Raw genomic sequence first — 12,264 nt, 5'->3', positions numbered from 1 at the left:
CCGGAGTAACCTTACCCTTCCAACTACGTCGGGGTTTAGTCCTTCGGTTAAAGACTCCCCACTCTAATCCTCGGTCGTCCACGAACATGCCTCTTCTTCCTCTCCATCCTAATGCCAATGTCCATTACTAAGAGCCTATGCTGAGTCGCGAGGGTCTCTCCCGGGATAACCTTGCAATCCTTGCACAACCCTCTATCACACCTTCTGAGGAGAAGATAATCAATTTGAGTCTTCACCGCCGAACTCTGGAAAGTAACTAGATGCTCCTTCGGAAAAGTCGAGTTCGCAATCACCAGCTCGAAAGCTTTAGCGAAGTCTAACAGCGAAGTACCTCCTCCGTTCCTAACTCCAAGGCCAAAACCACCATGCACCTCACCATAACTACCAGCAGCCGACCCAATTTGAGGTTGAAATTGGATAAAACGATAAAATGATAATTTGATAATTTTATGCTTTTCTAAAGCATAAAATGATAATTTGGAGGCCGATTTGAGGTTGAAATTGGATAATTTTGGTATGGTTGGACTCGTATCGGAATGGACATTCATATTTTGTTAGTTTTTTCAGTTTCCAAGGTGCGGGCTCGGGGTCGACCTTTTGGTTGACTTTTTTATTCTTCTTCAAGATCGAAGCTTTATTATCTGATAATTATTTCCTATAGCTTTTATTTATGATATTAAGTTATTTTGGTTGTATTCAAGCCTTTCGGAGGTTGTTTCACAGGGGAAGGGCTCCTTAGAGTATGGATTTAGTTTTTTTGAGATAAGTATCTTGCCTAACTTTGTGTGTGTGATCTACCCCGTAGGATTTGGTTAACTGCACTATTTGAATTATGTAGAAAGTATGTACATGAGGTGACGAGTGTGTACACGGGCTTATATGTGGAAATTGAACGCTTAGGGCTTGTAGGTCACTCATATGCAATTAATTGAAGTCGTTGTTTCATGTTATATATTTCAGAGTACCCTTTCTTCCACTTCCGAAGGATGGAGGGGGTATACAGCGAAAAAAGCGTCAGTTTTTTCTTATATGCATTGATTGAAGTTGTTATTACATGATATATCTTTCATTGTTGAGAGGTTTTTCATCCGTTTCAATGTGTTGTTGCAATTCTTGTGTTGATGTATTTTTCGTACTCTTGCATCACCCTCTTGTTTTATTTCTATTTTTATGTATTTCAGACAGTATTGTAGTTGAGATTGATCTGGTGTATTTAGTTTTAGCTTGTGATTTTGTACCACCTAGTTTTGGGATATTATGTTGAGTATTTGTCGCTTTAGCCTGTATTACTCTTATTTCCGCTTTATGTTAAACTCCATTTTTGTTATTTTATGCTTTAATTATTTTGAAGAATGTTGAGAGACTGCCTTACCTAGTTTGGAGACTAGGTGCCATCACAGACTCCTAAGGAGGGATTTTGGGTCGTGACAAGTTGGTATCAGAGCTCTAGGTTTATAGGTTCTATGAGTCACAAGCAGATTTAGTAGAGCTTCGCGGATCAATACGGATACGTTTGTACTTATCTTCAAGAGGCTACGGAACTATTAGGAAACTCTACTTCATTCATTCCTATCGTGCGGGTTTATTGATTTTGGAGTTTGGGCCGATGTTCTTCTATTCTCTAAGTGATGGTGAGGACACGAGCTACAGTTACTGACGATGTTTCCCCTAGAGCCGATGTTTCTAGGGGTCGGGGCAGTGGCAAAGGAAGAGGCCGAAGAGGAGCACGTGCCGCAGCTAAAGCACCTGCTAGAGTAGCGTCTAAGGAGCCACCAGTAGCTCTTATTGGGGGACAGGCACCGAAGGCGCCTGTTTCTACCCCCGGACTACAGGAGACTTTAGCGCAGCTCCTAAGCATGTTTAGTACATTGGCTCAGGCGAGATTGATTCCAGTTGCACCATCTACTTCACATATTAGGGAAGGAGCTCAGACTCCCGCCGCCCGTACCCTAGAGCAGCGGGCTCATGTTGGTCAGGTTTTGAGTATTATGTCGGTACAGCCTGTTATTCTGGTTTAGCTTGAGGTCAGGCCAGAGGCATTAGAGGAGGAGAAAAAGAGGCTTGATAGGTTCAAGAAGTATGATCCTCCTACTTTCAGTGGCGCAGTTACTGAGGATTCGTAGGGATTTTTAGATAAGTGCCGCCGTATTCTCTACACCATAGGCATTGTGGAGGTGAGCGGAGTCGCATTTACTATATTTCAACTATAGGGGAAGCATATAGATGGTGGCAATCTTATGAGGAGGGTTAGTGAGATGATGTAGCGCCACTCACTTGAACTCAGTTGTTAGATATGTTTTTGAGAGAGTTTGTTCCCCAGAACCTCCGGGATGCGTGACACATAAAGTTCGAGCAGTTGTATCAGGGCACTATGATGGTGTCGGAGTACGTCATCAGGTTCAATGAGTTGTCCTGTCATGCACCTGGTTTCTACCGTTAGAGAGAGAATCTGCATATTTATCAAGGGGCTAAGTTAAGGTCTTAGATTCAGTATGGCACAGGAGTTGGAGACTGATGCTTCATTTTAGCAGGTGGTGTAGTTCACTAGGAGTATGGAGCATATCCGCGATTTAGAGAGGGGGGATAGGGAGACTAAGAAGCCTCGTGGACTGGGAGGATCTATTGATCCCTATTTTGGGGGCAGAGCGCGTCATGGTAGAGGTTTTATTGGTCAATAAGTTCAGTCTGTACTTCAGGTTTCACGTGGTGCTCTAGTTAACCATGGTTCCAAGAGTACCTGTTCTGGACAGTTCCACAGCCACGTCAGCAGAGAGGTTTCTTTGAGTGTGGGGATACCAGCCATATGGTGAGAGATTGTCCCAAACTCTGGATGAGGGTGCCACAGTAGAGCACTTAGGCTATGGGTTTTGCTCCAGTTGCTACTACACCTATACAGCCAGCTAGAGATGGGGGACATGCGGGTAGAGGGCATCCTAGAGGGGGAGGCCTGCCCAGTTGTTATGCTTTCCCTGGTAGGTCGGAGGCTGCTTCACTATATGATGTTATTACAGGTATGGTTTCCGTTTGTCATAGAGATACATCAGTTATATTTTGATCTGGTCCTATTTATTGGTATTATTCATCCTACCTTGCTCCATATATGATTATATCTCGTGGTTCTTGTACTCCATTTGAGTGTCTGCACCCATTGGGGAATCTTATTTTGATAGCCCGTGTCTAACGTCTGGTTTGGTCACCATGGAATGATATAAGACTAGGTTGGGTTTTCTGTTACTTAATATAGTAGGTTTTGATGTAATTTTTGAGTAGGTTGGCCACGACTTGTCATTTAGGTGCTTTACATGTATGGGAAGTTAGTTATGTGTTGTGATTTTTGTTTTTTGGGATTGAGTTAGTAAAAGGCTTTTAGTTGTCAGGATGTTTATCTTACTTGTGATTCCGAGTGGAGGATGGGAACCTTGTGTTCTTTGTAGATGGGTATGTTTGAACCGGGTTACATGCTGCGGTGGAGTTAAGTTAGGATGAGATTCCTTGTGATTAGTTCATATATTTTGTTTCTCCCTTATGGAATGGATTCGTAGTATGGTACTGATAGGAGTTGTGCATGTCGGATTTGTGGGGTAGCTCTCTCATGTGTCTTTTTTTCCATCTTCAGTTGTATTCGAGTTGTGTTAGTTCGGCACGAATTGCGTCGTATGTGTCTAGGTAGAGTTAGGTGTGACTTTTTGATTGGGTGTTTGGTTATGAGGTCTAAATGTTCTTACATTATAAGCAGTGTTGGGAAGGTTTAGAACAAGGTTCTAGTTGATACGAGGTTATTTACCGTGCTGGGTTTGACTATGGGCAGCTATTGTGGCCAGAGATGTTACTACAGGCATATGGGCGATGTGTTACATTGTGTGGTTATGCCTTGTGGATATATGCATGAGTTGTTGCAGCTGGTTGAGGTTGATACAGAGTGTTTATGTGAGAATCGGGTCCTAGGAGGAGGACTAGGTGATGAGATTGGGGTCTGAGGTTTGTGGATTGAGGTTGAAGGTAGGATCTTCGATTAGGTGGTGTTGAGGGGCTTGGATGGATTTGGGTGATGTGATATCACCCGTGTGTATGTGTATAGTAAGTCTATACGGTGATTTGATGACTTTGGAGCGACTATTAGCATGTTCGAGGATGAATGCTTATTTAAGAGCAGGTGATTGTAACAACCTGACCGGTTGTTTTAAGCTTTAGCATTCCGTTCGATGGTTTGAGGTATGGAGCAGCTTCAAATTTTGTATTATGACTTGCGTGTATGGTTGGTTTCTATCTTTGAGTTATTCGGGAGTGATTTGGAAGAATGTTTCTCACTTTAGAAGCTTAAGTTGAAAGAGTTGACCGGAGTTTGACTTTTGTATATACGACCTCGGAATGGAGTGTTGATGATTCCAATAGCTTCACATGGTGATTTTGGACTTAGGCGTATGTCCGAATTTGGATTTGGAGGTCCATAGATTGATTTGTTACTTTTGGCGAAAGTTGGAAAGTTGAAGGTTTTGAAGGTTTTGAAAGTTGAGAGGTTTGATTGAGAGTTGACTTTCTTGTTATCGGGTTCAAATTGTGATTTCCGGAGTTGGTATAGTTCCGTTGTGTCATTTGAGACTTGCATGCAAAATTTGAGGTCATTCCGAGTTGATTTGATATGGTTCGGCGTGAGTTTTGGAAGTTAAAGTTCATTAATTTATTATGCTTCAATTGATGTGCGATTCGTAGTTTTGATATTGTTTGGTGTGATTGAGGCCTCGAGTAGGTCCACGTTATGTTTTAGGATTGATTGGTGTGATTGGACGAGGGCCTCGGGTGTGTTTCGGATGGGCTACGGGCCATTTCATCATGTTTTGAACTGCTGTTTCTAATATCTAGTTTTCTTCATCGTGATCGCGACTAAGGAGTCGTGTTCGCATAGTGTAATGTGGTGGCAGGCATTTTTTATATCGTGTACACGAAGATGAGCACATGTTCCGATGTTTAGGAGTTGTGACCTTCGCGGTTGTGAAGTGGAGACCATGATCGAGTAGAAGGAAGCTGGTAAGGACATTAGGTGGTTGTTATCCGCATTGGTGGGAGAGATACCGCGTTCGCTTAGGTTGCTAGGGATTGGGCGTCGCGTTTGCGAAGAACATTTTGGGCAGCTGGGTGAGTTTTGTCTTCGCGATCGCGATGAGTAATGCCTAGGAAGACTATTTAATACTTTATTTCAAGGGCTTTTATTATTTTATCAGTCTTTGAGTTAGAGAGCTTGGATTTGACAATTTTGGAGGGGATTTTCACGATTTGGATTGGGATAAGTATTCTTTACTCGGATTTGGTTATATTTCATGATTTCATCCTTGTTTTTATCATTTAATTGATGATTTGAATTGGAGAAATTGGGAACTTTAGTAAAAACTTTTCTAAATCGTAAAATAATGATGCCGATTTGAGGTCGGAATTGGATAAATTTTGTATGGTTGTACTAGTATCAGAATGAGTGTTTGGATTTTGTTGGTTTTGTTGGGTTCCGAGGTGTTGTCTCGAGGTTGATTTTTTTATTTTGGTTCAAGACCGAAGCTTTATTATTCGAAATCATTTCATATGGATTTTATTTATGATATTAAGTTATTTTGGTTAGATTCGAGTCATCCGTAGGTTGTCTCACACGGGAAGGGCTTCTTAGAGTATTGATTAGCTTCTTTGAGGTAAGTTTCTTGTCTAATTTTGTGTGGGGGGGGGAGGGGGGACTACCCCGTAGGATTTGGGTTAACTGCACTATTTGAATTATGTGGAAGCGTGCACATAAGATGACAAGTGTGTACACAGGCTCATATATGGAAATTGACAGGTTAGGTCTTGTAGGTCACTCATATGCAATTAATTGAAGTTGTTGTTTCATGTTATATATTTCATTGTTGAGTTTATTCTTATATACATTGATTGAAGTTGTTATTACATGATATATCTTTCATTGTAGAGGTTATTCGTCTGTTTCAACGTGTTGCTGCAATTCTTGTGTTGATTTATTTTTCGTACTCTTGGGTTATTGTTATTGTTATTGGTGTTCGTTGTTGTTGAGTCGTGGGCTATATATGGTTGCGGTATTGGTATTGTTGTTATGGCAATATTGTAGTATATGAGAACGTATGGTGCGAGTTGTTATATTGTGTTGTTGTATTTTAGCATATATGGTCCTGTTTAGCGGATTGTCGGGGTGTTTGCATGAGGTTTCTGTCGTGCTATTTTTATTATTGATATTTCACATATGGGGATACAAGGCGGGCTATTTACATATGTTGGGTTTGTGCATATGGCGAGACAAGGTGAGATAATTGTTAACGCGCATGTGGCGGGACAAGGCGGGCACTTACTATATTGTTGCGCACGCGGCGAGACAAGGGGGTTTATGTCAGGGATGATATGTGATGGCCTCAGGGCATACTATTGATGATATTCGTTTGGTAGTGTAACTTCCTTGTGTGTGTCATGCATATTACGTGATTTGTTGTGTTGTTTTCATTATGCTACTCGGTGTCACTGATATTACTTGTTGACTTGAGCTGTGATAGTACACTTGCACATGCATATACCATAACATGACATTTATACTAGTCTAGGAGTATGATACTTGATGATCATTGACCATGTACATGTATTATTATATATTTGTTTCTCTCCAATATAGCCGAACTGGTAGCCTTTGACCACACCGGGCGGTTTGTGATATTGAGCATGTGATCATGCCGGGCAGATTGTGATATTGATCATGTAACTATGCCAGGCGATTTGATATTGGCGCATGAGTTGTCTGTGCGGCTGCGATTGATAATATGGGCATGAGGTTCCATGTGTATATGATTTGTTGAATTGGGACTCGTGATCTGTGAGTATGAGGCATGATACCTCGAGGTGAATCTCATTGTAAACCTTGTAATAGGACGGTTTGATCATTTGGTTGTCATTTGTTCTCCTTAATTGGTTTCGTTGGTACTTTAGCTGTGTTCTGGTTACTTTGCTGCGTTATCACCTATTTACTCCTTATTGCTATTTGTTGCTTTTACTTTCCCTTATTAGCGTTATGTTTTTGTTCTTTCCATGTTTAGCTTTATATTGATATCATTCTTGTTAGCTTTATATACTTTGCACAGGTTATTATGTCTAGTAGGTATCTTAACTTGTACCTCGTCATTACTCCACCGAGGTTAGTCTTGATATTTACTAGGTACCGATTGTGGTATACTCATGCTACGCTTCTGTATATTTTTGTGTAGATCCAGGTACTACGGAGCATGTCGGACGTTAGTTAGCCATTTGGGATTTGCTGCGGAGACTTCAAAGTATACCTGCCATGGCGTTCGCAGGCCTAGAGTCAGCCTCTTGTTTTATTTCTATTGTTATGTGTATTAGACAGTGTTGTAGTTGAGATTGATCTTGTGTATTCAGTTAGAGCTTGTGACTCTATACCACCTAGTTCTGGAATATTATGTTGAGTTTTTGCCGCTTTGGCCTGTATTACTCTTATTTCCGCTTTTATGTTAAACTCTATTTTTCTTATTTCATGCTTTAATTATTTTGAACAATGTTTAAATACTGGCTTACCTAGTTTGGAGATTAGGTGCCATCACGACTCTTAAGGAGAGATTTTGGATCGGGACATTGTAACACCCTATGGGTCGACTTTGATTATGTGCTTATGCCAATTAAAGTGAAAACTAAATGGCATTGGAAATCACATATACAACTATGAGATCTGCAAGTAATGATGCAGTTGTTCGTGAAACATTGCAGCCATTTGCTATCTTCATACCATTGTTGCTAGCCGCTACTCCATTTTATGAGCAAAGACATGACATTGCAAGGGATCGCTCTCATTATTTGGGAAAAGAGAATCTAGCTGATCCATTTCCTCTTTTATCAGTGAAAGACTTGCATGACCAGGAAAAAGCGTAAGTGGTTATGTGGTTTTATATAATCTTCTTCTGTTTTTGCTGTTTTATTGTCATCTTATTTCTTTTTATTTATGTTTTTGTATGTAGTGATTGCGGTGTATATTTTTATGCATTTGCGGAGTATATCATTGAAGGTAAGAAGATTCCTGCAGACGATTATATCTTTGATTCTGGACGTCTTCGAACTAGATTTGGTACGTTAGTATACCATTATGGGAAGAAGCAAGTGAAAATCTGGTTAGCGAATATGAGGCCACTGGAATATTGAACAAACCATGTGTTTCGAAAAGGTGCAACACGAGGAGTAAGTAGTTTTATATATAGGCTGTAAGTGTTGGTGATGGTGTTGATTAATTAATACTTTCATATAACTTTTTGGAAAAGTAGTATTATAATTGTGAACATTGAAAAATTATTGATGTACTTTAGGAAATTTCTTTTTTTTGCTTCTGAGTATGCTATATGCTGACATCATCTAAACTTCTTTTTAGAAATCTTGAATTTAGTCTTTTGTGTTGTAATAGTGCTCCTTCTGCAACTGTTATCTTATGCTAATATCATAATTTTTTGTATGCTTTTATAAAAAATAAAAAAAAATTGGTTGATTATTGTTAAATATATACCAAGACCACTGGAATACCAATTATTATAGTACACTGTTATTATACCAAAGACCCATTAAAAATATCAGTAATGATCAAGGATACTGAGAATACCAGTTATCATGGTATACATGCAATACCAGTTATTATCGTATACTTTATAATTAGAAAAAATACATAAAATGCCACCTGACCTTGTGGTCGAATCTCCTTTATACACCTGTTGACCATGGAAATAATTTTACACACCCAAACCTTGTAGAAGTGTGTCGATGACACACCATTTATATTTTTGACCACGTATTCTAAACATGTGTGTCACGCATGAATAAGGTCGTGACATGTCTCACTAACTTTAAAAAAAAAAAAAAGAATTCATCCAAGTTTTATTAAAAAAAATAAAGAAAAAGAAAAGGAACTCCCCACCTAATTCGTCGGAGAATCCACTCCGGCCACCAATGTTGAGAATAATCTTTGTATAATAATTTCACATCTTTCTACAAATTCCAATTCCACAAATTCATTAGGTTCCAAATTATGGTTACAAGAGAACTTTTTCTAAGAAAAATAAAATCCGCTCTTCGCTCCCCCATCTCTCCTGCACATCAGCGCATGTGACCACCACCACCATAGCTGCCACCACTCATCACGCCACCTCCACATTCATTGAACCAGTAGCTGGAAATTTGAATTCGAATTTTTTCACAGGTTCGAATTTTGACAAACCCAGCAGCCGATTCAAAAATTTAAGCCCAATAATAACTCTTAAAATCAATTTTAGAATAGCAACAAAAATTTAATTTAGTAAACAAGCTCAGCAATTCGGTCCAAATAATTTCTATCATTGTTTCGAGATTTCTCCGCCCAAACGCCGATTCGAAAACTCAAGAAACCCCAACAATGGAGGTTCAAAACTTTCTCCTCCCAAATAACGATTCAAAAATTCGACACCACTATAAATCGTCGAAAATTCTGAATTGGGAAGGAAAAGACAGAGAAAATGACTAAATTACCTTATTTGATTGAATGTTATGGTGTAAATTGTAGATTGGGCTTCATATTTTTATGGTGAAACTGCCGGCGAATTGCTCAGACCAGATGGTCCTTTTCCTTTTTTTTTTTCCTTTTCCATTTTGGTTTAGTTTTTGACGGATGGCACTTAAATAAGATTTTGGACAAAATTATACTCTTCTCATGCTCTTATTTTTGTGTTAAACACGCGCATGTCAGCTAAGCAAAATGGTGTTTCATTGGTATACTCTGTAGTATACTAACACTATTGAGAATACCATTAATCGTAGTATACTCTATAGTATACCAAGATTAGGAATAATGGTATACTTCATAGTATACCAATAACCCTGTCAATGCCAATAAACATGGTATACTACCAAGTATACTAAGACCCATGGTAATACTAGTAATGGTGCGCCCCCTATGAATACCAATAATCGTGGTATTATATAGAGTATAACAAGAATAGTAACATACCAACAGTATGGGGAATGGCAGCAATGATGGTATATACTGTAGTATACCAAAATTGTTTGGAATAATAGTATTCTCTATAGCAAAACAGTTGGATACATTAGCACATCATCTCATTAACTGAAAAAGAAATTGAAATGAAAGGTAAGAAGCTGAGATAGATAAAGCCAATATATTTTTTGAACTTTATTCCAGAAAATATATGAGTAACATTATTACAGTAATCCAATGAAACAATTTGACACTATGCAAATTTCTAAGACATTAAATATATGTTAAGTGCTCTTTGAAGGATTCCTGCACGTTTTACGGTTGTGACCCTCTTGTCTACATATTCCACTTTTGATCTCTTGGATTTTTTTCATGAGATTTTTTGTATCTCGATTTCTGTGGCCTTCTCGGTTTGATCTTCCCCTTGGGTGGTAGCAGATCATACTCTGAGATTTCTGTAGGGATCTCTCATGTAGTTTTATTAGGTATGTGATGCACTGATTCTTCATAAGTCGTAATCAAGTACTCCTTTTTGTAGTATACTGAGTAGTATTGACATGGTTCCATATTGAATTTCTTAATAATTGCCAAAGAATGCGGACATGGAAATTCATCCAATAGAAATCCTTTGCACTTTCTTTCCTCCATACTGACAACATATCTGCTACCTCCATCATATACTGTATAGAACAAATTATTTGATGACTTTACCTACATTATTAAAACATATTTATTAGTGCTATATAAAAATTGTACCATAAACTGCTCTAGCATAATATCATACAAACTGAAATATATCTAATAAGTATGGTCATAAAAATTATACCATCATCTTCCGTGCAGAAATAAAGTTTTCTTCCAACGTATCTTCATACTTCTGTCCAACCTTTATAAATATTTCTGTTGCGAGCTTTTTGTTACTGTAGTTCCAATCCTTAATCAAATTTATCATGAAATCTAGTAACGGAGTTACTGGGAGATCTCTTGCAGACTTATTAGCTGAAATCATAGATTTAGCAATGTTAGATATCATTATTGTTGTTCTGTTAACTTTTGAATGTGCTCTTGATCATTTGTCGTATCGAACATCAAATAGATATTCCGGAACCCTCTTATCAATTGTTCCAATCTCTGCCATTTGGTAATTGAACTTGTCGATTGTGTATGATTTGGCCATTTTGAAGAATATTTGCGCAAGTTGGTTATGACTCTTCTTGAATTTCGCCTTAAAGTTGTTCCAGAGGTGAAAATACAGAAATAATGGGGTACGTCTAGGTAGATAGTAGAAGATGCCTTTGCGATACTCTCATGCCTATCTGACACTATGCACATGTTATCCCTAAGGCCATATGTATCCCTGAATATTCTGAAAAACCATTCCCAAGATGTATCATTTTCTGAATCAACTACTGAATAAGCAAGAGGAAGAATTTTACTTGTATAAAAGATTTGAATTATTAATAATATATCATTGATTTAAGAAAAAAAAAAAAGGACTTTATAAATAATATAATATTTGATGATCTATACTTACCTGATGCATCTTGCATGCAAGCTGTGATTAAGGTTCCTCTGTATGATATTTTCAGGAAAGTCCTATCAACTACTAGAATAGGCCAACAATACCGCAATCCTTTAATTGTTGCATAAAGTGCAACAAATAGATACATGAAGCATTTATCTTCCGACTTGTGCAGCTTAGTAACAGATCCTAGATTTGTTACCTCCAACATATAAAGATATTTCAGTAACTTCCCACTACCTGGGTTTAATTTCCTCTCAAATTTTCAAGAGCCTTTTCCTTTGTTCTCCACGCTTGCTTGTAGTTCATGGCGACGCCATAATAATTCAACATATCACGTTGTATGTCTCCAGCAGTGTACTGACTTTGGGTCAGTATCCCTGTGTTTTACCAAGTTTTCTATAACTGTTGAAGTAGCGTCACATGTATCAAATTTTTCATCAATTGGGCATGTGTGAAGTTTGTTGAAGCTTCTAACTTTGAAAACATGAGACTTGTTTAGCCTTGATGCTTTAAAATCCCATGAACAATTCTGATATACACAACCAATGAAGTACCTGCTATTATATAGATGTTTATAACATATGCCAATTAAAATATGGTATACTATCACAACTCTGAAAGTTAAAAATAAATAGTAAACCTAACTTGTTTAAACTAAGACAAAGAAAACTACACCAGGCAAAGCAGATTACATCATTAGCTAGTATTTTTTGGTGACATAATCAAGTGTTGGTAAACT

General features: G+C 38.2%; 1 protein-coding gene across 2 annotated transcripts; it reads right to left on the bottom strand.

The window, feature by feature from the left end:
• LOC109224607 lies at positions 10,211-11,966 on the bottom strand. 2 transcript variants are annotated; one of them, XR_002067734.1, is made up of 3 exons: positions 11,535-11,966; positions 10,827-11,366; positions 10,211-10,711 (listed from the first exon to the last, which is right to left on the bottom strand). XR_002067734.1 is itself a non-coding variant. In XM_019389151.1 (2 exons), exons 1-2 carry the CDS (start codon positions 11,031-11,033, stop codon positions 10,469-10,471), a joined length of 450 nt encoding a protein of 149 aa, XP_019244696.1. In that variant the 5' UTR covers positions 11,034-11,463; the 3' UTR covers positions 10,211-10,468. The 2 variants fall into 2 exon arrangements, 1 of the variants encoding a protein (XP_019244696.1); XM_019389151.1 differs by lacking the exon at positions 11,535-11,966 and having other exon boundaries at positions 10,827-11,463.

Source organism: Nicotiana attenuata, chromosome 3 (assembly GCF_001879085.1).
Source record: "Nicotiana attenuata strain UT chromosome 3, NIATTr2, whole genome shotgun sequence".
Lineage (NCBI taxonomy): Eukaryota > Viridiplantae > Streptophyta > Magnoliopsida > Solanales > Solanaceae > Nicotiana > Nicotiana attenuata.
Note: the sequence above shows the minus strand (reverse complement) of the source record. Positions and strands in the feature narration are given on the sequence as shown.

Coding starts and splice junctions, on each gene's coding strand:
- LOC109224607 (XM_019389151.1), bottom strand. CDS start 11,033: ATGATATCTAACATTGCTAAATCTATGATTTCAGCTAATAAGTCTGCA. Junction 10,712..10,826: donor TTTCTGCACGGAAGATGATG/GTATAATTTTTA, acceptor TTAATAATGTAG/GTAAAGTCATCAAATAATTT.